The sequence below is a fragment of the Salvia hispanica genome, chromosome 1 (assembly GCF_029641045.1).
Source record: "Salvia hispanica isolate PSC_SH4W2 chromosome 1, Shi_PSC_v1, whole genome shotgun sequence".
Lineage (NCBI taxonomy): Eukaryota > Viridiplantae > Streptophyta > Magnoliopsida > Lamiales > Lamiaceae > Salvia > Salvia hispanica.
The window spans coordinates 25536217-25563634 of NC_142692.1; the positions used below are offsets into that span (position 1 = coordinate 25536217).

The 27418-nt window shown below is 34.1% G+C and overlaps 4 protein-coding genes across 4 annotated transcripts; 1 reads left to right on the forward strand and 3 right to left on the reverse strand.

The window, feature by feature from the left end:
- Positions 1-2210: 2210 nt before the first annotated feature.
- LOC125223037 (protein SLOW GREEN 1, chloroplastic-like) lies at positions 2211-3530 on the reverse strand. The gene has a single exon (XM_048125993.2). The coding sequence runs from the start codon at positions 3458-3460 to the stop codon at positions 2408-2410; it is 1053 nt and encodes a 350-aa protein (XP_047981950.1). The 5' UTR covers positions 3461-3530; the 3' UTR covers positions 2211-2407.
- A 9766-nt stretch (positions 3531-13296) lies between these two features.
- On the reverse strand, positions 13297-14331 carry LOC125224044 (uncharacterized). The gene is made up of 3 exons (XM_048127387.2): positions 14136-14331; positions 13940-14045; positions 13297-13792 (listed from the first exon to the last, which is right to left on the reverse strand). The coding sequence occupies exons 1-3, from the start codon at positions 14169-14171 to the stop codon at positions 13641-13643; spliced, it is 294 nt and encodes a 97-aa protein (XP_047983344.1). The 5' UTR covers positions 14172-14331; the 3' UTR covers positions 13297-13640.
- A 4771-nt stretch (positions 14332-19102) lies between these two features.
- Positions 19103-24288, reverse strand: FC1 (serine/threonine-protein kinase AFC1). The gene is made up of 12 exons (XM_048126058.2): positions 23895-24288; positions 23196-23361; positions 21974-22000; positions 21722-21875; positions 21592-21640; positions 21362-21476; positions 21102-21193; positions 20347-20503; positions 20191-20255; positions 19941-20038; positions 19757-19862; positions 19103-19619 (listed from the first exon to the last, which is right to left on the reverse strand). Exons 1-12 carry the CDS (start codon positions 24006-24008, stop codon positions 19464-19466), a joined length of 1299 nt encoding a protein of 432 aa, XP_047982015.2. The 5' UTR covers positions 24009-24288; the 3' UTR covers positions 19103-19463.
- Positions 24289-24412: 124 nt separating this feature from the next.
- Positions 24413-26511, forward strand: LOC148933506 (uncharacterized). The gene is made up of 2 exons (XM_089060387.1): positions 24413-24430; positions 26026-26511. The coding sequence occupies exons 1-2, from the start codon at positions 24413-24415 to the stop codon at positions 26509-26511; spliced, it is 504 nt and encodes a 167-aa protein (XP_088916513.1).
- The last annotated feature ends 907 nt before the right edge of the window (positions 26512-27418 follow it).

Below are 27418 nucleotides of genomic sequence, written 5' to 3' on the forward strand. Positions count from 1 at the left end.
GAGCAATTTGTGTATGACACGAGTGTTAATAAAGTAAGAGAGAAGGGAAAAAAGTAAGAGAGAAGAGAAAAAAGCAAGTGAAAAGTAATGTTAGTGGAATGATGCATAAGATTATTATTTGTTGAAAACTTTTCATAAATGAATGTGCTCTATTTTTCGTGGACGACCAAAAATGGTAATTGTGCTCTATTTTTTGTGGACGGAGGGAGTAATATAATTATAATTATAGTTATATGGTGTATTATACACATCTATTATCATAATAAATATTATTATTATTATTTTAATTATAATATTTATGGATATTATAATTGAATAAATTTTATAATTTAAAATTTCACAATGACTTTATTGATTAATTGTTAATTTATAAAATAGAATAACTATTTATTATGAGATTTATATTATATAATTATATTAATTATTTAATAATTTATTTTTAAAAAATTGTAGTAATTATGTTTAAAACATTGTAATTAATAATAATAATAATAATAATAATAATAATAATAATAATAATAAAACTATACAATATTTAAATATGTAAGAATCCTAAAACTGAGAAAAAAGAATATCTAAGAAAAGTTTGGATTTAGAATGCTGGAAAGTTGTACTACCTTCCTTGTTCTCAAGATTCTGATTACTTTCTCAGTTTGATTAAAAACTGAAACAAAGATAGGAATTTAAGGAATCAAATTATTTTTCCAGATAGAATCATGTCAACCAAACATGACCTAGCTCATTTCATTCACATTTTATTATAAAATCAATATAAAAAAGTGGCTCTCATATTTCATTAATTTTCTAACTCACTATTATTTGCATTTCTAAAAATTCGTGCACACACCAAATATGGCTTCTATTGTGGAATGTAAGGAGTAATAGTCATATTTTAAAAAAAAAATCTTTCATATTTTATCTTACTTTTACTCAATGTATCTCATTTTACATCAATACCTACTCATACCCATGTGCAAAAAACCACATATATAATTAAACTATACTTAACAAATTAAACGTGACAAGATTCTAACATGTTTTTTTACTTTAACCTAGTTTATTGAATCCATGTGTCTATTTCAATGTGACTAATTTTAATCAAATAAAATGCCCAATTGCATGTATTAACATGACAACAACTAGTAGTTATGATGCCGTCCTACATCAGTATGCTTGGTATAAACAGGACCAGCACATCAAATCAATTATACCAGGTGATTGATTCAAAAAATTTCTATTAACAAAACAAAGGGTTATATTAACATCAATCCATAGAAACGTTGAATTTTGCGATATTTTCACATTTATATAAGTTTTGTTAAAACGACATTGTTAAAATGTCCACTTGTTACATTATGCAAGTCTTGTGCTAAGCTTTTGATTATAAAGATAAGACATTAATCCTTTCTGAAAAGGACTTCAACCAAATGAAATCATGAAAAAATAAGCCCAAATCCAATAACAAGATTATTTCATCCAAAGAGCAACCAGTCTGAACTAACGTTGTTCGATCTTCCCAGCATCACATAAAATATTAGCAACATTAAGATGTTTAGCAGCTACTCCAACACACACAGAATGAAATGATGAATATGCATAACATGCCCTGCATATCAGCTTAGACATAGCATTTCAAATACCACATTTTGCGTTCGGTCTTTCACTGCAATTTGTGAACCCGTAAAATATAAAGAAAAACTTCTGGGCTCCATTTCATTCAAAAGTACTTTGGCCTTGAACAAAAAAGAATCCAATATAGCAGTAATGGTAGAACCTTCAACTACATGATGACTAAATAGCAGATGGCCATTCCAATCTGTACATATTCTTGAGCTTGTGATTACTATCTTAGCAAAGAATAACAATTTCTGGAAGAAAACTAAGAACAATCAAACAAGACTCCAATCGGAATACAAAACAGGAAAGCAACTGGCACAAACATACCTTTCAAAGATCAAAGACAACAACTACACTCATGAAAGTCAAATATAATTCAAGATCTATAGATAGAATGGCAAAGTTAAAGTTATAGGAGTTATAGGAGTTCCAAAAGAGGTCTCTCTAAGTTCAACTGACATTCGAAACGGAAAATGCTAGTTTGGGAAGTGACCAAATGAAGTTGAGAATTCTGCCCTGTTGTCCCTAAACATCAATACGCATAATGCACTGGTTGGTTGACCGATTTACTAATAATTGTGGAAAACAAAAGCTTAACAGCTAAGGCAATCATCGTTTTTCCCATCAAGTCTACCATCAAATTCCAACAATCTATGATATAAGAAGATATGCAATCCCTTATTCATCCATTATCTACGACATTGCAGAAATCATTTGAAAATAAACAAAAACCTACATATCAATCACACCTTCATCAGCAACACTTGTCCTCCTGCTACAAAAGAAAACACTAATTATTCGCCATAGCTCTCTCATTCTCCACCTTCTGCGCGAAAAGCTTAGTAGCAAACATATTGTCATCGAAATAGCTGGCGTAAGGGTGCCCTTTAGGAATCAATCTCCTATATTTCTCAAAACATTTCTCAGCCTCACCATTTTTCTTCAACAAGGTGTAAATTATGCCCTGGCAAAGGTAGGGCCTGAAATCCCTCGGCTCCTCCTTCACCAACTCTTGATATAATTTCAATGCATCTTCATATTTCCCATCAAGCACCCTAATTTGTGCAAGCAACAGCTTGAAATCCCTCAAATCAGTCTTCTTATTTTCCTTCTTGCACAATGTAATCGCCTCTTCAACCCTCCTCTCAATAGCCACCAAATCCTGGCTCGACTCCTCCTGCGATGCCACCGTCACAAGCCCGTGATACGCCTCCACGCAAAAGGGATCCTTTTTCACCAGCTCGTTGAAGCCATTTCTAGCTAGCGGAAACTCGCCATTGTAGGCAAACAGATGAGATTTCATCATCGGCCACTCCAATTCCTCCGGCTCGACTTCCACCAATCTGTCGATAATCTCAATAGCTTCGGGAATCTTTTTGCTCTTTATCTTAATTTCCATCAAACTCTTGAGTGCCTCAACATCGTCAGGGTTGGAAATTAAGTGCTCTTCCGTAGATTTTTCCCTTTCTTCATCAGCAACGGAATCCCTTTCAGCTGTTTCTACATTAGGCGGTGAAATCGGGGCGGCGATTGCGGGTTTACGGGACAAAAAAGTTCCAGAAACGAAAAGCGCGGCGGCGGCGACCGTGGTGGCCAAGGCAATTTTGAGAGGGTTGGGGGTTTGCAATTTGGACAATTTGGGAGAATTATCGGAGTTTTGACGATTAGGGTTGGGAGTGGGGAGAGAAGCGCGGATAGCGGGGAGAGAAAAGTGGGGAAGCGGGCGAGGCGGAAACTTGAGGGAGAGGGGAGATAGAGGGTTGGAGGATGAAGGGCGGTGGGGATTGAGGAGCGGGAGGCGGGAGGCGGTGGGGTTAACGGCGGTGGAATAGATAGGGCTCATGGCGTTAGGGTTTAGAGATTTCCAAAGACTGCTAAACCCCCTTTGGTGAAGTGCGTTTGAGGAAATGAAACTGGTGATGCGCATAGATAAGATTCGTCCCTTTAAATATGCATATTTAACAATATTAGAGATCTCCAATGGTCGGCTAGCGACCGGCTAGCCGATTCGTCGCGCTAGCCGATCGGCTAGCCGAACCATTGCAATCGGTGAGGGCGATTTCGGCGAGCGGATCGGCGTGGGCTGGCCGATCGCTCGTCGCTGGCCGAAGCGCTGGCCGATTGGCTAGCCGCCATTGTGGCGGCCCGATCGGCCAGCGCCGAATTTTATTATTTTTTTTAATTCTTTTTTTTTTATTTTTTTTAATTCTTTTTTAAAAAAAGAAATTTTAATTCTTTTTTTTAATTTTTGAAAAACTAAATAAACGCGATTTTCTCTATCTCTAAATTTCTGTACAAGAGCAACATCTAGCGATGGACAACAACAACTAGCCCAATACAAACTATAACAGATTCAAGGTGGCTCGATTGTGGAAGCCCGAATTTTTTTTTATTATGTTATTTTTATGATTTTTAGTTAATGTACTTTTTTTATTTAAATAAAATTAATGAATTTTCCCGTATATGTCTCGTAAATTTAATTCCGTATTTTAATCGTAATTTTAATTCCGTAAATGTAGTATATTTTGAATTATTTTTATTGCGACTGGCCTAAATCTGATGTGGCAAGTGGATTTTTTAGTGTTGCTGACGTGGCAGGGGAGAGAATGGCTGGCCTATTGCTGGCCTATGGCTGGCCTAAGCACCATTGCGGATGCTCTTAAGAAAACTTAAGCAATGTAGGAGTACTCGATTCATTATTATTCTCATTTTTAAGAAATTTAAAAAAATAATTGGTTGAAAAAATTAATAGAACGTGATACTCATTTTTCTATATTAATTTTATAATAAAATAGAAGTGAACTGAGTTAGTGGCATCTAAGACCTACTTACTACTTTGTGATAAAAATAAAATGTGACTCTTATTATGAGACCGAGGGAGTATATAGTACGTTCCTTAAAAATAAAAACTATTTGGATTGTCACATATAAATAAAAAAAATTTAAATTATTATTTCAGTTATTTCTTTTCTTCTTTTCTCTTACTTAAAATTATATATTAGAAGTATTAAAACTTTATTTTTCAAAGACGAATATAGTACTCTCTTCGTTCCACTTGAGTCATTTTGTTATTTTGATACGTTCCATAGTAATTGAGTCATTTCCCTTTTTAATACTCTCTCCGTCCCGCTTAAGATGACACGTTTTCCTTTTTAGTTTGTCCCAACTAAGATGACACATTTCCTTTTTTTTTGGTAACTTTCCCTCTCCAATTAATACACTCAATCATTTTTTCTCACTCCTATTAAAATATTTATCTTTCTTTATCTCTCTACTTTAATACTTATACCCACTTTCTCTCTCTCCAATTAAACACTTTAACCAGTAACTCCTAAAATCCCGCGTCGGCTAAGTAATGTGTCATCTTAGCTGGGACGGAGGGAGTAAAAGTAACATATTTCTTTTCACTTACTTTACTCTTTCATAATACTTTATTCTCTCTTCATTCTCTATCTTTTTCATTTTATACTTTATTCTTCTTTTACTTAACTCATTTAACACAATTTTTCTTAAGGGCTTGAATGGTAGCCCTGTTAGCCCATGAAAATCCATGAAAATCTACTGTTTAAACAAATTAACTGGTGATTGATAGCCTTGAAACACTTGCTGAAGATCCGGTATAAACAATGCGGGTTTCATGATTCCACCGTTTACTAACACAAGAGTTGCTATAACTCTATCTCTTCCAAAACCTGGTATAGTGAAGGAGGCAAATTGCTAAAACCTTGAAAACATTGTTTTTTACCTATTTACCCTCCTTTCTCATTCAAAACACTCGCTACGACTACACAAAGAAGGAAGAACACCCGTCGAGCAAATTGGTGTTGTGGAGTTGGGGATGCGGCGAGCAAATTTCCACGGCGGGCAGTGGGGAGGTAATGAACCGATCAGTCGACCAAGAATAAGGAAAAACGGGGGCTGAGGCGGCGGCAGTGGAAGAAAATTTGGTGAGTTTCGCCGGTAATTTTTGAGATTGGAATCAGTTAGAGAGAGAAAGACGAAGGAGATGGCCAATATGAGGAAATTATTTTTTTTATTTCCTTTCAGATCTTGTATTTCTCTATTTAATTTTTATTGTTTGAGGGAGTGAATTTTTGTGTGATATTTTAAGATTAAATTGAATTGTCTGAAACCTTACGTGTCAAAAGCAAGCTTATGGCGTTTTAATCAATAGATAAATTATACATGGGTAGAATTGTCTCTTCATTTGTTTTATTTTATGATACAAAATTGAACCAAACATAGTACACAATATTTTCATAGTTTAATAAGCTTCTACCAAATGCTATAAAGTGGACAAATTTTCTAACCATAAAACCTTGAAAAGCATCACATCTGCAGACTCTTGAAAACGCTAATGGTGAACCAATCACACCCTAAGTTGTATGCAAAAAAAAAAAAAAAACGTCTCTACTATCGCGAAACGGAAGGAGGAGTAATCTTCTGATGAAAAATATGAGATATTTGGAGAGTATTCAAAAGCTCTTTCACAATATACAATAATTTCGATATTTTTTAATATTGCCTGTTTTTAATAGTGGTTGTATCGATTTTTTTTTATTAAAATCCATTTGTTTGGATTTCATATACAAAAATACGATTTGATTTGTACTCCAAATTATTCCTACAAAATAAATATGATAATTTCATTTAAATAAATTGGAATTAACATATACCACTAGGACTTCACTTGTCCATAAAAATAGACATTTTTTAAATTATGCGTGTGATAAAGTCTAAGTCGAGATGGGGAAGAAGATGACTTGAGTGTATACTCCATATTATATTCTGTTGGGCTTGGGCCATTAGAATTTAGTGATTGGAATGGAAGCCCAATTAAGTTTCTAGGTACCTAATTTATACTGTTTCATATTTTTATTTAAGAGACTTCAATAATAAATATTCTATCATTAAGTTTCCACGCACCATTTTTGGTTCAATATTTGGTGATCTTCTTAATATTATCGTGTATACTTTATTTATGATATTTCTTTAGTGTTATTATTTACTCCTACTTCCTTTCCACTATGAAAAAATAACGGAGGTGAAATTAAGGACGTCATCTCCCCATGTATTAAAAGAATATATGAAAAATTGTCAAATTAAGTCAAGTGCTCCAAATATCAATGAGATAATATTTTTTAAAAATACTAGTAACATTATTGTCCTTCGAAGTCATGGCGATCCGTCCACTACAATGATCATTTATCGTCTCTTAGAGCATCATTAACGTTGTTGGGCCGAGCCGCAACATGAGAGTCCCGGCCCGATTTTAGCATTGGAGGGGGGAGAGTCACGGCCCGGGACGGTCCCGAGGCCGCAGTTCCGTCCTTGGGCCGCTCCCGGGGTCCGGCCCGGCTCAGGGTTATATGCATCGGGACGGGCCGCAAACCCCCAATATTTTTACTTTTTTTTCTTTTTTTGATTTTTTTGCCATTTGATTATATCCATTTCTTCAACATTCTTCCACCAATTTCTCCATTTCTATCTTCTAAATTATTTTAATATTTTTTGTAGGATGTAATTTAAATTTTCTAGGTCTTAATAAATTTTTTTTTCTAGGATTTGTAAAATTTTTTCCTCGGATTTTTAATTTTCTATTTTTCGACCGCACAATGAATTTTCCCGGTTTTAATTGTTCAACGTATTCTATTTTACGATTAAAATATGTAGTTGTGAATAGTGCAAATGAATAGTTGTGGCCTGAGTTGTGGCCTGCGGGGTTAATGGAGTTGTGGCCTGGAACCCCTAATTTAAGAGAATGATGACGTGGAGGGGACTTGCGGCCCAAATCCGGGACGGGGTTAAGGATGCTCTTAGAAACTGTTAGACATTATATTTAAATAAATTGAATATTTTAATATATAGTATTTTTTTTAATCCACAACGACTTCTTTAAAATTTTGATTACGTTTATGTATGCATTTGCCATATTTGTTGGTGCAAAAATAGCGTTTTCTCCCTTTATTAAAAACTAGTGTTATCACCCGTGCTATGTACGGGTCAAATAATTTTCACTGATTACACATTCTTAATAAATTAACATAAATAAAAAATAATGAAAATGAGTAGTATTATTTTGTGGACTTTAAATATAAATTTTTTTACTACTAATAACACTATTTTAGACCATTACAAATGTAAAATTAAATAAATTGAAAATTAAAGTACTCCCTCAGTCCTGAAAATTTATCACTTATTTTCATTTTCATCCGTCCCTGAAAATTTGTCACTTATTTCCATTTTCATCCGTCCCTAAAAATTTGTACCTTTCACTTTAACTCATCATCACTCAAATCTTAAAATCCGTGCCGAGTCAAATGGTGACAAATTATGGGGGACAGAGGGAGTAACATAGAAATGTTGGTTAGAACAGTTTTGTATATTTTTCGAACAGAATAATCAAACTTTTTCACAACGTCTAGCGTTCAATTGCTATGAGCCACCGACAGCGAATCGACATGCTTAAAGGTGGGGTACCCAATCAACCTCCTTTCCGTCTCTCCTGTTTTCTCTCTTGTTTCAACTTTGTGATAGGAAGAAAAAAATCACATTATGTCTATTAATTATTCCCTCCGGCCCAACTAAGTTGAATCGTATTCCATTTTGAGATATTCCAACTAAGTTAAGTCATTTCCTCTTTTATCAAATGATAAAACATCCAATCACTCTTACTTTATTCTATCACCTACTTTACTCTCTCTTAATTTTTTATACTTTATTCTTCTCTCCTATTTTTTAACACAATATTTTAATTTACGTGCCAAAATTTTTTTACTTAACTTAATTGAAAAAGAGAGAGTACTACTTCAAACTTCCTCCGTAAGCCAATATTGTCAATTTAAAAAAATGTACTGATTCTATAATGTTTTTTCACAAAAGAAGCATAAAAACTAAAAATCATACAAAAGCAAATCAAGTTCATATGTTTTGAAAAACTTCCTTACGTAACATTAAAAAAAATATTAATTGTCCATGACAACACTGATTTTTCACATATAATCCAACATGAACAAGTGATTAACCTTGATTTTTAATAATAGTTATGGTATACAACACAATCAAAGTGAGATATTAAGGACATCATAAAAATAAAAAATAATCATAGCTCATAAACATATGTGAAGATAACAAAATCAGAAATCATAATATCAGTGACAAAAAGTAAAACTAAAAGTAAAAGTTATCAACAAATAAGTTTTAGTACTCCCTCCGTCCCATAAAAGTTGAGTCGTATTCCTTTTTAGTCCGTCCTATAAAAGTTGAGTCATTTCCTTTTTTAACAAAAGACAAAATATCTAATCACTATTACTTTATTCCATCATTAACTTTACTCTCTCTTATCTTTCCTACTTTTTTCATCTCTCCTATTTATTTAATATAAATTCTTAATCTCCATGTCCAAAAATTTTGTCTCAACTTTTATGGGACGGAGGGAGTACTATGTAATTGGAAAACCCTAAAGCTATATAAACCCCACCATACAAATCAATGTAACCATCGCCCTACTCCTCATGCCTCCAATCAGAAATAAAAACCAGTTTATTGTGTCTGAAATCAAGAATTATTAGCTAATAGCAGTTGAGATTTTGAATAAGGGCCAAATGCACCAGATTTGAGCAATGATGATTGCTAAAATCAAATTAATACCCCATCAATACAAATTATACGAAAATTAACCCCTTCTACACTACATCACGGTCTATACTCAGTAGATTCTCGCAATCTATAAAGAATTTTATCCCAAATTTCACAATTCACAATTAAAAAAAGTCTAGAGTAAGAAAAAGAGAGAGTGCAGAGGAAAGAGCGCGACACTTCCTGTATCAGTCTGAATCATTTTCAAGGTACATTACATTCCCAATTTATCTCCTTATATCTCCAATCTCTTACAATCAAGCATATATGATTTTGGAAGAAATCAAGATAACTACAGTCAAGAGAGTTCTCGCTATTCTTGTAACTTTTTTTCAACGGAGGTAAAAGCTCTCTACTTTCAAATTCTAAGCATGAGTATGTTAAAATATGTAACTCATGGGAAACTCCAACACAACTAATAATACCATCTAAATCTTCCAAACTAAAGTTTCAAATCAACTAACCAAATGTTTGAATTTTCAAAAGTCGAACTTTAAGCAAGATTTTAAAATAAAATGCTTAGCTTTCGTGGATGGGACTGTCTGCGAGCAGTCGCACGACGACCTGGACGACGACGCTGACAGCAGCAAGCCGCGGTAACCCACGCTACGACGGTGCGGCACCGGAGTCCGCGAGGCAGCGGCAGAGCGCCATCAATGGAGGCGGTCAGGCGCTGCGTGCTGCCTCTGGATGGAGCAAGTAAGGAGAGCGGAGGAGGCGAGGTCTCCAGGCAGACGAACTGCAGCAGCGGTAACCCGGAGGATGACAGCAGATAATTTTTGAGGGTGAGGGAGAGGGAGAGGAGAGGTTTGGTAAGTGTTCATTTTCATAAATAATTCTACCAAACTTTTTTGGTAAGCCAAACGCTTTTTTTGGGAAGAGCAAACACATGGAGAGCACAAGGATAGAGAGACCGCTTTTGCTCTATGACGGCAGATTTGCCGTCAATCCATTTCTCAAGATGCTCCTAATAAATGGACTCATGTTCCCGCCCAAACTGCTTTCACTGCCATTTCAGTTAATATCTCCACAACCGCCACTTTAGATAATGATAGGTCGCCACCATTTTTTTTTGTTTTATCCATGAACAATCGGTCACGTTACTTTATTAAAATCGATGTTGTTTGGAGATATTTTATGGATGGAAAATCGATGTTGTTTGGAGATATTTTATGGATGGAGTATATATTTTAAAATCAATTTTTGTAAAACACTACTACTAGTTCTGAAAAAATGAATCATGAGAAGACTAGTTGGGGGGGGGGGGGGGTGTTCCTCAGTTAGAATATCAAAATCAATGCTTAAATCTAAAAACAAATAACTACTGCTATATGTAACTTGTATGCTGGGAAGCCTTTAGGACAGTAGCACGTTCAACCCTATATGGTACATTTGAACTGACAATACCTGTTTCACTAATGGTCTTTGTTTGTGATTATAGAAAAATATAAAGATTTATCAATACTGGACCAAATATTATTATGTCTACCTGATGACTATAATCACAATCAAAATGACAAGCTAAATATGCAACATATGCATTATTATATTTACATAGTTTAGGAAATCCAAAAACAACTAAATTTAATCAGGCATTTATAATTAAAAATTTCTTGCAAAAATTTTCATGTCGCGTGTGTCGTGGACGTAGTAGCTAAATATACACATTGGCGTCTACAAATGACTTTCTTTTACTGAGAGGTACTTTGAAAGATAGAAAGAATATTGTATTATTATAATAATAAATTGTTATTCTCTTTTTTTTTTCTTTCTATTATTTATATTTTCTATTCTTATCTTTCTTCCACCTTTTCCGTTTTAATCCATGTTTCTCCTCTCTCCCTCCATGTGTGTTTTGTTGTGTGTAGCGTGTATATTGTGCGTGCAGAGTGTTTATGTGTTGCATGTGTATATATGTCTTGTGTGGAGTATGCATATTGTATGTGCATGTGTATTATATGCGAGTGCATGTATTGTGTGCAATGTGTACTGTATATGAAGTGTGTTATATAAATGCCATATAGTTGTGTGGTAGTGTGTTTGTAGTGTGAGGTGTGTGCATGTATAGTGTGCAGTGTGTATATTGTGTGTGCAGCATGGTAGTGTGGGTGTTGTGTGTGCAAAATGTGTTTTTGTGTATGTCTTGTGTGTTGTGTGTAGGATTGGGGAAAAATACCGAAAATATGATATATCGCTCGTATCATATTGAAAAATATCGAAAAATTATCGAATTTTCGGTATATCGTAATTTTCGATACGATACGGTATCATATCGTTTTATATCGAATATACGATAGAATCGATATTTTCGATATATCGTTTTATATCGAATATACGATATATATCGTATATATCGAAACATATGGAAATTTAAAATTATAAATATATAAATCCATTTAATTCATTCATATATTTAGAAAATATATATATGAAACCCTAATAAGAACACAATTTATTTTATTGTGTTGAAGTTTTATTAATTTTTGTGTTATTTTTCAGTTTTGAAATTATATTTTTCGATATAAAGGTATTCGATACGAAAACAATATTTCGATATATCGTATCGATCTTACGATATATATCGAAATATCGATACGATAACGATATTGATATTATCCATATCGAAAGTTCGATATATCAAAATTCCATATATCGAAACTTTCGATACGATAACGATATGAAATTCTTTCATATCGATATTTTCGATACGAAACATGATACAACGTTTTCGATACGATATATCTTATCGACCCACCCCTAGTTGTGTGTTGTGTGTGAGAGTGTGTTGTATGAAAATATGTGTGTTGTGTATAAAGTGTGGCGTGTTGGCCCGTGTATGTTGTGAAGTGTTTGTGTGTGAAGTCTATGTGTGTGTGTGTATGTAAAATGTTTATATGTGAGATTTGTGTGTGCGCGCGCACGCAATGTGTGCAATTTGTGTGTGTGCAACGTGTGTAATATGTGTTCTATGAGTATTCTGTGCGTGAAGTGTGAAGTATGCGTGGAAGTGTATGTGGATGTGTGCAATGTTTGTCTTGTGTGTGGAAGTGTGTACGTGTATATTGTGCGTGGAAGTGTAAGAGTGTGCAGTGTGTGTGGAAGTGTATGTGTGTGTTTTGTGTGTAATGTGTGTGTTGGTGTATAAGTGTTAAGTGTGTGTGCAATATTTGAAATATGCTTTTTTTTCAATAATTTGAAATTCTAAAACACTCCATCCGTCCCTGAAAGTTTGTCCCACAAAATTTGTCATATTTCGCTTTTTACCATTTTTGGTAGTGGACCTCATATTTCACTAACTCATTCCTATGCACATTTTATTATAAAACTAATATATAAAAGTAGGACCCACATTCCACTAATTTTTTCAACTCACTTTTTATTACATTTCTTAAAACATGTACCCGATCAAAGTGGGAGAAAATTTAAGGGACAGAGGGAGTATTACTTTAATTATGAAATTTAAGAGATGATATCGAATTGAAATATAATTCTACTAAATGGTATAATTTCGTTTAAATTTAAATAAGAGAAAATGAAAAAGGGAGGGAATGGTCATTCTTTGGAAAAATGGAAGGAATGACTAGAAAATAGAATGATACAATATAAAAGAAATAAAATGAGAATATGAATATCATTTCATTCCCTCATTCCATTCCGTTCCGTTCCTTCCCATTCCATCACACAATGCTGATTCCATGCTACTTAGCTATTTGAGCAAATAATACCAATATATTTTTCTCCAAAAAAGTTCACCAAATCAAAATTTGAAGTTTGAAAAAATGAAATGAAATTATTACTATATGTTAAAAACAAGTAAACATTAGTAGAGTTAATTTTGTAAAAAGATTCTTGCTTATAAGAGTATGGAAAATAGGTTAGGATCCAGAAATTAATTTTTTGGAAGCTTATAAGTTGTTGAAGCTTATTATTACAGCTCATTAGTTGTTACTGAATAGTTTATTTGGCCAAACACTTTGCAAAAGCAATTTAGAAAGTACCCTCTTATAGTTATAGTGATATTTCGCAATCTTTCCCATCATATACATACATAACTCATCATCAAATCTCTATCAACTGAAAGCACCCAATGGCAGCGCGACCCATGGGCCGACTCATTTCCAAACATCATAAGCTTACAAACAGTGCAAATAAAGTATGAGGAGAGGGTCATTACACGGTATTCTTTGGTTGTAAATCTATGATGGTTGTGTGGGGTAGCACGATTGAAACTTATGATTCTGGCCCTTCAAAGGAAACTCGTGACTGAAATACTTTGGATGGTACAATTGATCGTACGAATTATATTCATGAGATTTATGAAAAGATTTATACATATAATAGTATATTGCAAGCTCCGAATATAGTAGGTTTTTGTAAGAATGAGTCTATTCACCATTGTTGTCATCTTTCTTGGAAGAGGCCAAAAGTATATTGTGGATGCTTTCATTTGTCTCCGTTTGAGATGCGCCTCTTTCCTCTCTTCGCTTCGCGTACGCTTCGAAGAACTCCTTGTTCTCTTTCTCCAGCTCCTTCCACACTATTATCATGTAAATCCAATTTATTAATTCCTTCATATGTTGATATTGTTGTGATTTTTATTATGCACATATGCATGGAATGGAATTCTAATAGTAATAAGTGGTACATCTGATAAGCACATATATATGTGGTATTGAATGGTTACCGGTAGAAGTAATGACAGGCTTTATATTTGCATATTTGGAGAGAGCATCCATGCATTCCTCTTTGCTCATGTTGAATACGATGCACTCTTCTATTAGGTGTTGTACCTGCCAATTTTTTACACATAAAACAAGATACATGGAGTATCTTTCTCTTTTCTGTGTGTGTGTGTGTGTGAGGGAGAAAATGAATAATACCTTGTGGATGTATTGCGCAGAGGATTCTGATCCCATGATTCTCCAACTCAAGGACTTAATTGATCAGTTTGGTCGTGATCAACAAAAAATGTGAGAGAGGGAGAGAATGAAGTAAGAAGAGGAAAGCAACAAGTGCAGGTTGTTTGGAATGAGATTAGAAAGGTAGGGTTTAGAAAGATGGCAATATTTATAAAACTCAGATTAAAAAGAGTAAATCCAACCACCGGTTTATTTGTATTTAAGAGAGATTAGCCGGTGTTGTGGGGCGGGACTCCCACGTGGGAGCTGCGTGCTGATTGGCTGCGACGGGATTAGGGCGGATTCTACTAAGCAAACCGATCCTTGTTGTAATCCCCACTTCACGTGGAGCAATTGGGCCCCACCGCAGACTAGGGGGCGGCACCATGGCCCCACCAGTTGCATCTTTTATTTTATTTCATGTTATAAACATGCGGGCCACCTAGGATACGGGTGTAGGCCCCACGGTCAACCAATTGTTTGCCTCACTACCTAATGCCGTGGCGTATTAACCCACTCTTCCCTCGAACTCACACCTGATATGTGAATTTTATTTTATTAGGAATAATAAGAATTATGGATAGTGATAATAATATATATGAGTATTATCGAAAATATATTTCCTCCTTGTTTTTTTTCTAGTATATAGTTTTCTTATGAATGGAGACCTTTGTATTTTATGCTTGGTTGATTGTCGACTTGTCGTCGTGGTATGATTAGGTAATTGATAACATACCATCACCTGGGGTTGGGGGGGACTCTCAAAATTGTCTTGGGGCTTGGGGGATGCTTGTGTAACAACGGTGCTTAAGAACTTAAGATAACCCATTTCCTTTAATTATGTTCTTAGTTAAAATATAGCAGTACATGCGATTTGAGATTTATATACTAATTTTAGTTATCTTTTTACATAGTTTCAAGATATTTTATTTCTTTTATTTTCTATATTCGATGACATGTTCTGACTTCATGATAGACACATCAAAGTTTTATCTTAAAATCAATAGTAGAGTAGTCCATAAAATTTATATAATGATTTTGGCTCTCACTTTACAATGACCTGATATATTTATTTGATGAAAAAAGATTATTTTTTATTTACTCCTTTTTAATGAGTAATAGTATTTGAATTTTATTAAGAGGTCTATTGAAAATTTGAAATACTTCTAATATCGAATATTAAGAAGTCGGGCGCATAGAATACTTAGGTGGTGTTCAACCTTTTAAACTGTTACTACGTTTAGCAAGTTAACTTGTACCTGAATTTCTAACACATAAAAGGTCAAGGAGATAGAGAGAGCCCGAAAGGGCCAATACAAATTAATTAATGAGATGACTAAACGCATTTCAACATTGAAAAACAGTGTAATACCGGACTAAATAAATTAAGTAACACGCGGGATTTAATAATGTGTTGAACTTTTGCTATCTTAACAATCAAACACGTGAGGATTAATCTTCATTCTGTTCATCCCAAGCAAACTTATGTACTGCATTTCATTCTGTAAGTTTTCACCACCTTCTCATTTCTAAAATTTGTTTTAATTACTATCTTAATATTGGCGTAGTGGTGCTTCAGCAAACCCTAACACCCCAAAGTCGCCCCCCAACGATTAATACAAGCCTAACGGAGAATTACAGGCCTTTTCTTAATGTCTTTAACTTAAGATTTGATGGTTTACATTGGTGATGAATTAATTTGTTCAGAAGAAGTATGATAAATTGATAATGTACTTAGTAAGAGTTGGAATAATAGTAACTAAATTTATGCTTCTATTCATTCGTATGACTTTGGAATTGAAAAAAATTAACTCTTGTATTATGTGTTCGTCTAATCTAGAGTTAGAGGTGTGAAGCTCTTGAATGTTTCTCAACGAAAATAAATGTTTTGTATACGAAACTATGTGGATTTGGATTTAGCGAACTAGTTAGGAGCGACATTCTTTTCTTGTTGCTAATCTCAATCATTTGTGTTATTAATTGATTTGATTTCTAATTTATCATCACATCAATTAAAAAATATTTTTTATAATTTTTGTTTTAGTTGACTTAAATGAGATATTTCTCCCTGAGTTTCGACTTTGAAATATTCCTATATACGAAACTATATTCTTGCATCATAGTTGTAATACTATTAAATAGTACTTTTATTTAAACTTGAGTTGTTATTTCCGTACTAAAATTTGAGCTCTAATTAATTTTATTACCCATCATATGGCTTAGTTGGCACTATAATCACTTAATTAAATAATTATATATCACTTCAAATTTGAGTTGATATCAATCTTAGTCTTAGCTAGCCATCTCCTCCCTAAACCAACTAAACCACAAAAATCCTGGTAGACAATTAAACTATTAAAAATAGCGACAATACTTCAAATAAAAACGGTGCACTGATTGAGCAGAAGATCACATGATGCAAGTTCGGCAAGTTTGGAGTATTCAATTAACAAATATAAAAATTTTCATTTTTTTAGAAATCAAATTGACTGAATACCAACATTATCACTATTCTTATACTAAACCATAGTCTCACTGGCCCACCAATTTTTGCAGTTTTCAGACTATTTTGCACCAAATTTGTGATTGTTTGATGGGAATATTTCAAGTACCATATTAATTAAATTATTAATACTTATGTGCGAATAGGATATTTAAAAAATGGTGTGGGCATTAGAATTAAACTGAGAAACCTTTATTGTTTTAAAATTGCATCAATGATTTGGGGCAATCCCCAATCCCCAATCCCCTTTAGTGTTGGGCACCGGGTTTGGATCCCCTGCTGTTGCTGTGGCTGTTAGCATAGCAGAGGATACGGTTCCATACATGTATTTTTTAATTATTAAATTATAATAATAAAATATTAAATTTATTTATTATAAAACAATTAGATGTGTATGCATATTTGGCACAGCCCCTGCTGCGCACAGCAGGGGATTTTGGCCCGTTGGGCACCACATCACAAGTTTGTTGGAAGTTCTTAACTTCACGATTATTATAGTGAAAATAGTACTATTGTTCCAGTATGTATGAATACAAAAAATTACTCGAAGTAAAGAACAAAAATATTATCTCTTTCCAAAATTAGAAGGAAATGATGCTGGCCTATACAAATTGGTATTGTCTTGATATTTTACTATTTTTTATTTTATTTTTGAATATATTCTCTTGAAAGTTGAAACATCTATTTCTATCGTTAAAAAGCAGCCGAACTTTGGCCTATATGTATCACCTCGTTATTAGTCACATGTTCATTTATGAAATATACAAAAATAGATATAAATCACATCTCACTATTTCTATTTGTGGTCAAAAAAATTAACTAATCCACGTCTCCAAACTTTACCTAACAGATCCAAATGTCAATTTCTACCTAGTTTTCAAGTGAAGTGCGCCTGATGAAAACATTGATAAAAATGACTCTGACAATGATGCAAAAACCCTCAATTTATATATTTTGAGTTTCGAGTGGTAGAAATTATATTCACACTTCATACAGTTGTGACATGATAATTTAATGGTGAACAAACAGAACATAGGGTGGAATTACTATATATATTCACATTGGACTTTACATCATATCAAGGAAAGAATTGAATTAAAAAACAAAACGACACACAAGTATCATGCCGTGAAACGAACATAGTGTGTAAAAATATTAACAGGAATGGTGGTTATATTTAAAATTTTAAATATGAAGTGCGATTACAGCTAGTATTGATAACGACTAATTTCAAATGTAGTGGAATAATTGAACTGTGTACAATTATAGATTATGGAGTACTGTATTATATAAAGTTAGTGGGTTGAAATGTTTAATTGTTTAATGAAGTAGGTGCGTCACTCTCCCTAGAAATAATTTAATTAATCTATACGCCAGTTAATTAATATTATCATTTCGCCATAATTGTCAATAATCACGTTCTTCCACTTATAAGACTTTCTGCATAAGTTAATCAATTCAATTAAAATTCTAAATAAACTAATAGTACATCTTGGCATTCGCTTCAAACTTCTCGAATATAAACTAGGCAATCATTCTACTTGGCTTGGCAATAGACAATATAAAATTTTTAAACTTTCCCAGTCCCAAACTAAAACCGATAGCACCAGTTTTAATGAGAAACAGATAAAGTAATAGAAAACGAGAAAAGTTAGAAAAAGTAAGAGAAGGGAGAAAAAGTGTAAAAAGTGAGAGACATTTTCAATTTTTAGTAATGAGACTATGTTTTGTACGTGGACACCCCAAAATAGTAAAATGAGACTGTTTTTCATAGACGAAGAGAGTATAATATTACATTTTGGCATTCCGCTGAAACTATATAATACTCCCTCTATCCGCGAGTATAAGTCCTAATTTTCCATTTGAGTCCGTCTTAGTTTATTTTTACTAAAAAATGGTAATAGAGTCTCACATTCTACTAACTTATTCCACTCACATTTTATTTAGAGATATTGGTCTTTAAAATCATGAACTTTTGTCAAATTTTGGTATTTCCCACAAACTTTAAAATTGGTCTTAAATATCACAAACTTTACATTTTGTTTGTTATTTCCGATCCTCATGGTCCAATTGAATGACTTTCAGTAATAAATCAACGGGCCATCTTCTAGTAGTAAATTATTTGGAGATAATCCACTTCACTAACATAAAATAACTAAAAGCATCATCGCTGAATGAAACCGTCTCTTTGCAATAAGAATAAACATATACACATGGCAAACGTTACCTGTACATGATACGGTCGTATCATTATTTGGTGTCAAACACAGGACCTAATTTCATGCAATCAAAAATCAAAGACACCATTTTACTTCAAAACAAACCTGGCGACGACTGGATAATAAGTGGTTCAATATCTGGTTCCAAAAAAGGCATACAAGGCAAAGAGAAATACTACAAGTGAAAGAGAGAAGAAATGATAGTAGGCATAGAAAAAGCAAGGCAGTAAAGAGCATCATACACATTGAAATTACATGTATAAGAAAATATGCAACAAACTTTCCAGCAAAAAAAAACAATAGAGTAAAAGGCAAGCACTTGGTCACAACCAACAAGAAGAACAAGCAAAGACAATAATTTAAGAAAATAATAATAATACACACCTGCAAAACCTGCATATTTTACAACATGATCGGGGGGTTTGAACGACGTCAGTGCATTTGCAGTTGACAGGCGCCGATGTTGAACTTGTATTCTCCACCCCCTTCCCTTTCTCTCTATCTATTCATTTTAATTTTGCAATTCACACATGCATGTGAAATTTTATTCACCCGATGGCTTCATCGTATCTTTCATCACATCTTCGTTTACAGATATCCAAATCGCCTGAGGTCCCTCGTAAAAAACGGGTGCCCTAAAGCTTCTCTTGCCTTCAGCCGTTCTGAAGGTTCATAACGTAGAAGTCCTTGAAGAAGATCAATCAAATCTCCAGCCGAGCGATCCACATGCTGCATGATAAGGTTCTGCATACAATGGAATTTTTTTTCAAAATGTTCAACTTTATAGCAAATATAATAAGGATATTGCAATGGATATCAATAGAGCTAGCTTTGGCACTGAACACCACACCCATTTTCACTAGAGGATTTAGTAACAATACCGGAAGTCGGGGCAATTTCCAGACTGCCCTCATACTTTCTCTGGAGGTGGCGCCCTCTGGCCAATCCAGTCTTGTACCCCTTCTGAAATATTTCTCAGTCCGACGACTTTGAAATCAGAAACACAATCAGTATCAAGCTTCACACTCTCAAAGCTTACACCATGAACGTAATAAAATAACATACTCGGCTCGCATGATCATATTTGGAGGTAGTGGTCCAAGCACCCTTTCCATCATTGCAAGATGTTCCAAGTTCTCATGAGTCTGGAAAAGAGCTTCACCCTGCCACAGATTTGTGAAATTAAACTGATATCAATATACCAAAGCCACATTAGATCACACTTTAACAAGTCATTAGTAGGAGAAAAAGAAACAATAAAATAATCTACAAGCAACGTCAGATTGCAGAAGAAAATTTAATATCTATCACTTACAGAGCACAGTTCAACAAGTATGCAACCTATACTCCACATATCGCAGGGGTAGTTCCATCCAAGACCTTGTGGAAACAAAACAAAGATGACTCCCAAACATAAAATGCAAAAATATCAAATATGGAAAGCAAAATCTGTTAGAGAGCCACCAATTACCGAGAATAACCTCTGGTGCACGATAATGGCGTGTAGACACTACATAGGTGTGATCTTGATGCTCAAAAGTAGTACTTCCAAAATCAATAAGCTTTATAGCGCTTGATTTAGGTAGATTTTTGAAGTAGGGACCATCTTTTGCAGATCTTGATAGAAACTTCAAAACAGAGATAAGTTGCAAACAGAAGAATCAGGCATGATCATAAAAAAGGAATGCCATCAGGAACAGAAAGCCAGTGTTTTCACAAAATCAATGAAGCGATTATGATCTTTTGTGATTCTCAATAGGAATCACAAAAAATCAGGATGAAAACAAGCACAATAAGGCATCTGAATGGCGAATGCACATTTATAGTTTACAGGACATGGCAGAAAACATTCCTGATGTGAGCTGTTTGAATAAGCCAAATATATAACAAAGATTAACCCTGCAGGATGACATTTCAGTTGCAAAACCAATACGCATCAGAAGTGATTGCCACTGTTAACAATAATATTTACAGAATAATAACATTCTCCTAATCTGGTAACATAAATGTTCTATAACAGTTGATGCTGAAGAAATAGACTTGAAGAAGAAAGGAAATGAATGCCAGTACGGCTTTTACACGGCTTTTACAGAGGAAATCTAAACCGGAACTTGAGCCATGAAATAAATCATTCATTAAAAGGGTAAATTAAAAATATCTTCAGGAAAGCATTCTACAGAAAGCGGAACAATTTAGAAAGAGAAATAATATGATACTGGAGATTACCTTATAGTCTGGAACTTTAATATATTCTGAGGACACCAGAAGAATATTTTCTGGTTTTAAATCGGTGTGAATCAGGCGAAGATCATGCATAACTGCAAGGTGAACAAATAATCTAAGAAGATATCCAAAGACATGCATCCAAAATTTCTGAATAAGTAGAGAGTGAGGTATAACATCAGTGTAATGGCAAAAAATGGAGGTATAACTTTAATAAAAGTTCATATAGTAATAAGAGGAGTAATAGTGTTGCAAAGACACACATGCGACAGATTCCAAAAGTTGTCTGCCAAACTCCCGAACAAGATCAATGGGAAATGAACGATAGCTATTTTTGCGTAGAAAATCATACAAGCTTGGACCAAGCTTCTCAAACACCTGTTAAGACCATTTAAATTCATCCACAGGTGTTTAACCCACAAATAATCAAGGCATGAATAAAGATCATACTCTTTCAAATCAAAGAAAACCATACATCACATTAAATACTTACAATACAAATATGATTACGATAGTCAAACCAATTCCGTATTTGCACACAACTGCAAAGAATGAAACAGCTTACACTATAATCACTTCAGTTTCTAGGATACAATTTATTGTAATTGGAAAGGGAACCTTACCGTGTACCGCAGATATCATGCCTTCCTAGTTTCTGTAAGACATCAATTTCAATCATTGCTGCTTCCCGGTACTTTTGTATGGAACGAACAACTTTGATAGCAACTATCTCTTTCCTTTCATTGTCCAGACATTCTAAAACTTGCCCAAAAGTCCCTGCAACCAAACCATCCAGCATAGTAAGAGATTCTTTTTCGTTACAAACTAAATACAGGATTAGAGCATGGAAACTGGGAAACAATGAAACAACTAACCTTCACCCATTTTACTTAGTATCCTGTCTGCAAATCAGGGACAAGACAATTAGAGAAAGACAAATTAATAAAAGAATTAGAAGAAAAGACAAAAAAATGTAATTGAAAATAGACAACAATGAGGGAAAAGAATATGTTGATGTCAGAGAAAATATAATAATTATAAAGTCAATATGGCCAGCTTTTGTTGTTGTGTCATCCAAATAGAAGGCCAGTGTTGCTTCATCATCTACCTTACAACATCTAATCCTTGAAATTGATTGTTTTCTTTCTCAGGGTATAAAAGATGCAGGAATAACTATTAGAAGGACATGAAATCATGAATCAGGAGATTGAGATCCTTAACTCTAATTACGGATAACTAGGCCCAATCATTATTAATTATAAAGTCAATTTAGTCAACTCTCGTTGTTATGTTATCTAAATAGAAAATCGATGTTGCTTGACCTTCTACCCTACTAGATCTAACCTTTGGAATTGATTGTTTTCCTTCACATGGTGTAAAAGATGCAGGAATAACTACTAGAAGGAGAGGGATCAGGAGATTGAGATCGTTAACTCTGATTACGGAAAACTAAGCCCAATCTTTAGTAGACAGAGACTGATCATTGTTTCTCACTGGTTGGCAAGATACACTCTTATCGCTTTTCACTAACAAGTATCACTTCAGAACCAGATTTATAATTCAAAATTTCAAAGAATGCCCATACAGTGGTTGCATGTCAGTATCAGTCAGCTGTTGGGTATATTAAATAGTTAAAGGGAGGATGCCCACACATCCTTAAGTTAAAAATAATTTGACTTACAAAAAAATTGTCACTAAAGCAGAATAGTGGAAATCTCTAAACTACATGATCCACCAATAACTTATCTGAGGATCCACGGTAAGATGAGGAAAGGCTTGTTCTTCATCAAAATAAGGACAAACAAATATGGACATATAGAAACATAGCATGCACAGAGTAACTTGAAGACATGAAGTGTGAACAATATTTTCATATCTAAGAAAATATAGACTTAGGATGTAGGCTCCACTATATAATGTTCAAGGGGTTCATCAATATAAAAATATCTTCAATGTAATAGTCAAAATGCAGTAATCTTCCCAATGTACTGATATTAAAGGAGGAATAACAAAATTATTGGACAGACAATGCTAATAAAGTCCCTGAAGCAAAGCATTTCATATGAAAAATGTCATAGGTATTTCTATTGTACTTACAACGAGGAGTTAAGTTCTCTCCAATAGCAAAAACATAGTGCCCATCTTTATCATCAAGTCTCCAAGGTGGAGAACCATTACGCGGAATCCCTTTATAATATATTGACGAACATGCGTAACTAGGGACAGCCCCAAACTCTTGGGCACAGTATACAGTTGGAAGAATCTGCACAAGGGACAAATTTTAATCTTTACCAGGAAAATAAATGACAAACAATCATTCGGAGCACGTGCACTCCAACTAATGCATATAAACTTATTTTCTAGCTGACTTCCCCTCCAACGCTTTATCCAGTTCCTAACATCATCAAGCAAACTATGTTTTCATTCTACCAAACACCAGTTTTACAATTCAAAATTAGACATGAAATAAGACAAATTGAGAAAGGCCTAAAGAACAAGAGGAACCTGACCCCTTGTAAATTAAAGTTTCCCCTGTTTATATAATTTCCAGAAACAGACAGCACTCCTAAACTCAATTTTCAAAAAATAACAGAAATGGACACGAATAATTAGTTTAATTACCGAAGCTCAATCATATAAACCTATAAAAAGTATTCTTTATAACTCAACACTATTTCTTGATGTATACCAACAACAGTCCAAGAAAATCCAGCATACCGGAAAACAATTCAGAACATACATTTTGAACAAGTGCGAATTTGCAACAAAAAAAACAAATGCATCTGAAAATCGAACCTTTGGAGGAGCAGGAGGGACAGTCGGCATCAGATCCCATGTCAAACGAGGTCGTTTCCGAGGCCTTTGATCCATGCTCCTATGAGGAAATTCCACCACTCTCTGTGTCTCCATTCACACAAAAAGAAATCAAAGAAAGTTCACATCGGTGGAGGATAATACGAAAAAAATCATACTCAGTCAAGGTCGAAAAAAAAAGCAAGCCAAAAACGAGATGATTCAGGAAATTTTTAAATCAATATCTCATCTAGGGCACATAATTTCCCTAATTTCTTGTTTTTCCCCCATAAAGATTGAAAAGATTTGAGAAGCGAAACAGAAAAGCTGAAATGAGAGAAGACGAGCGGAAAGTAATCGTAGTTAGTTAACTACAGTTGAATACGATGGGTTAAGGGGTATTTTCTTTTCGTCCGGTTTCATTGGTCCGGTTTTATCCGCCGTGTTGTAAAATCGCTCTTTTATGACAAAATCGGTGTACCGCTGCATTGATCGGAGGTTGGAAAAGAGCGATTTGAAAAATGGGATTCAAATGTCAGGTAAAATATAAAATAACCGTTACGTTGCTACATGGAATTGAATTTGAATTAAAACATATAAATGGCAATCGAAAAATCAAGCTGCTTAAATAGAATTTGTCTACAGGAGGTGTAGTTATTGGGTTATTTTAATTTAAAGCCCACTCATCCCAATGGGTTTAATTTGTAACAGGCCCACAACTTTCTCGGGCTTCGCATTTGAATCAGCAACAAATAGGATTTTGATTAATGTTTTTATTTGGACTAAAATCTAATTTTGGCACAGACATTAAGAAAAATAGTATTAGGTGAGCTAAGAAAATGGAGAATAAAGAAGAAAATGAAAAAAAGGTAGAGAGATAAAAAGAGAAAAAAGTAAGAGAGAGTAAAATATACGTGGAAAAATATGTTAACTTTACTAAAAAGGAAAATGACTCTATTACTATGGAACGTACCAAAATGACAAAATGACTCTATTACTATGGAACGGAGGGAGTACTATCTTCGTCCTTGAAATATAGAAACTTTTGAAACGAAACGAGTTTTAATGCACAAATAATAAAGCAAGTGAGAAGAATTGATAAAATAAAATAAGAAAAAATAGAAAAATGAATAAAGTAAGAGAAAGAAATAGAAAAAATAGTATAAGTGGATTGTAGAGTCCACGTCCTAAAATAGAAAGTTTAAAACGTTTTTCTCTTTAAGGGACTTCGAGTAGTTTTTTTTGGAAAGTGAAAAGTTATAAATGACATTATAAGAAAGACACGTGCATATGCCGCACATGCAAAATCCTCCCTTTCAACTAAACGGGTCGGACTTTCGGAAGGGATCACCTCATTCATTATATAATACTCCCTCCGTCCCCCAAAATTCGTCACCATCTGACTCAGCACGGATTTTAAGAAATGTAATAGAAAGTGGGTTGAAAAAGTAAGGGGCATGTGGGTCCTACTTTTATATATTAGTTTTAAAATAAAATGTGAGTGAGAATGAGTTAGTGGAATGCGGGATCTATTACCAAAAATGATAAAAGTGAAAGGTAACAAATTTTTAGGAACGGACGAAAAAAGAAATAGGTGACAAATTTTCAAGGACGGATGGAGTACATTTTATAATACACTATTAAAAAATTGACAAGTGGATTTCATAGATAGAAAAGTTATTTCCAAAATCTCTCCGCCCCAAGTAAAGTTTAAAACTTTATACCAAACTTTGATGACCTGCGAAAATGCAACAAAAATAAATAAATATTACCAGTTATTAAAATAAAATGAGAAGATGTAGCGAGATTAAAAAATGCGACTAATTAAGATGTAAAAATATACGTGCCATTGATATTTGGAGTAAATTTGTAAACAATATTAGACCTAATATTTGGGAGAAGTATTGTACGATAGTACGATAATATGCGCTTGACAAGTGGTGCTGCTAAAAAACATTTCACATAACACTTATATATACATATTCCATAATTCTAAAAAGTGATCGAGAGGGCTTACAAAGTCACACGCAATCAGATCATCACTCAAAATTTAAAGCTACACAGTTATGCCCTGAATAATATATAGAGTAAAAGTCAAAATTGATCCTGAACATATGCTCATTGCGAATTGGAGGGTGATTACAAGGTTGTGGGATTGTTCTGTGATTATGAGGATGGAGGTCTGCGGGAGTCGGTGGTGAAGATTTACAGTTTGAGGGCTGATTCTTGGAAGAGAATTGGGGATTTCAACTTTGGTGTTCCTTACGATGATACGAGGAAGTTTGCGGGTGGGAAGCTTCACTTTGCTGCGAGCAAGGGGATGGATTTCGGCTCTAGTTGGAACATTGTTTCGCTTGATTTGGAGAGCGAGACGTATGGCATTGTGGAGCAACCGAGTTATGGAGAAAAGGTTTCTCTCTCTAGAGTTGCTTGTTGTCTTAGCATTCTCTACGTTTATGATACGAAACGGATGGATTTGTGTGTTCTCAAGGAGGAGAGAGAGTCGTGGACTAGGGTGGCATCGCCGGTCGCTCGCTCGACGGTCGCCGCTCATCGCTTGCCGGTCGCCGGCGCCGTCGAAGTGAGAGAGGGCGAGACTTCCTCTTTATTTTCTCTTTAAAAAGTCTTATTTTTTATTTTAAATGATAGTGTAATCTTAAAATAATTAAAATTTTGATTAAGAGTTATTAAATAATTAAAAATTGCTTATGTTGGTCAAAATTGTGATTAAAATGGTTGACCGTTAAATATTAACGGAAATATTGACGGAGGACCAAAATGATTAAATTTCCATATGTTCAGGACCAAAAAATTCAAAAGATAAAGTTTAGGACCAAAATGATAAAATGGACATATGTTCAGGACCAATTTTGACCTTTACTCTAATATATATTCTTTCATTTTTAGACTATTCCGACACTATATTATGATTCTGTTTTGAATCCTAATTAATATATTGGGCCCAGCCCACCTCGTGTACCTATTTAAATATAAGTATGACACATAACTCTATAATCCGAAAATAATCTATTCTCCTTTCCTGCTCGTGGACGTAGCCAACACAATGTTGGTGAACCACGTAAATTTGTATTTTATATGTTTCTGTTTGTCTCGATTACACAATTACTCTATTATGTCACAACATGTACTTTCTAATTTTGGAAACTCTTTTATCTCTAATGAGATGAGATCCATTCCCACTAGTAATACTTTAATTACTTTTTCTCTCTATATCTCTCTTGTTACTTTATAAATTTTGCATTAAAACTCGTGTCAAATCGAAAGTGCAAGCTCTTTTGGAAGGGGGGAGTAGACTACAGTGGACCATGTCTTAATATGAATGGGCCAGGTCTAATAAAAATATCCCTAACTAAGACTCCTCCAATTTATATAGTAATTCTCTAAGTAGGTATGAGTCCGACCAATTTATTTAGTACTCCATTCCATTCGTTCCCTTATAGTTGAGGCAAAAATTTTCGGTACGAATTTCAGAAGGAATAGTTAGCATCTTACGTATATAGAGTAAA

Coding starts and splice junctions, on each gene's coding strand:
- LOC125223037 (XM_048125993.2), bottom strand. CDS start 3,460: ATGAGCCCTATCTATTCCACCGCCGTTAACCCCACCGCCTCCCGCCTC.
- LOC125224044 (XM_048127387.2), bottom strand. CDS start 14,171: ATGGGATCAGAATCCTCTGCGCAATACATCCACAAG. Junction 14,046..14,135: donor CTGCGCAATACATCCACAAG/GTATTATTCATT, acceptor AAAAATTGGCAG/GTACAACACCTAATAGAAGA. Junction 13,793..13,939: donor GCCTGTCATTACTTCTACCG/GTAACCATTCAA, acceptor ACATGATAATAG/TGTGGAAGGAGCTGGAGAAA.
- FC1 (XM_048126058.2), bottom strand. CDS start 24,008: ATGGAGACACAGAGAGTGGTGGAATTTCCTCATAGGAGCATGGATCAA. Junction 21,876..21,973: donor ACTAAGTAAAATGGGTGAAG/GTTAGTTGTTTC, acceptor GTTTGGTTGCAG/GGACTTTTGGGCAAGTTTTA. Junction 21,641..21,721: donor CATGATATCTGCGGTACACG/GTAAGGTTCCCT, acceptor CATTCTTTGCAG/TTGTGTGCAAATACGGAATT.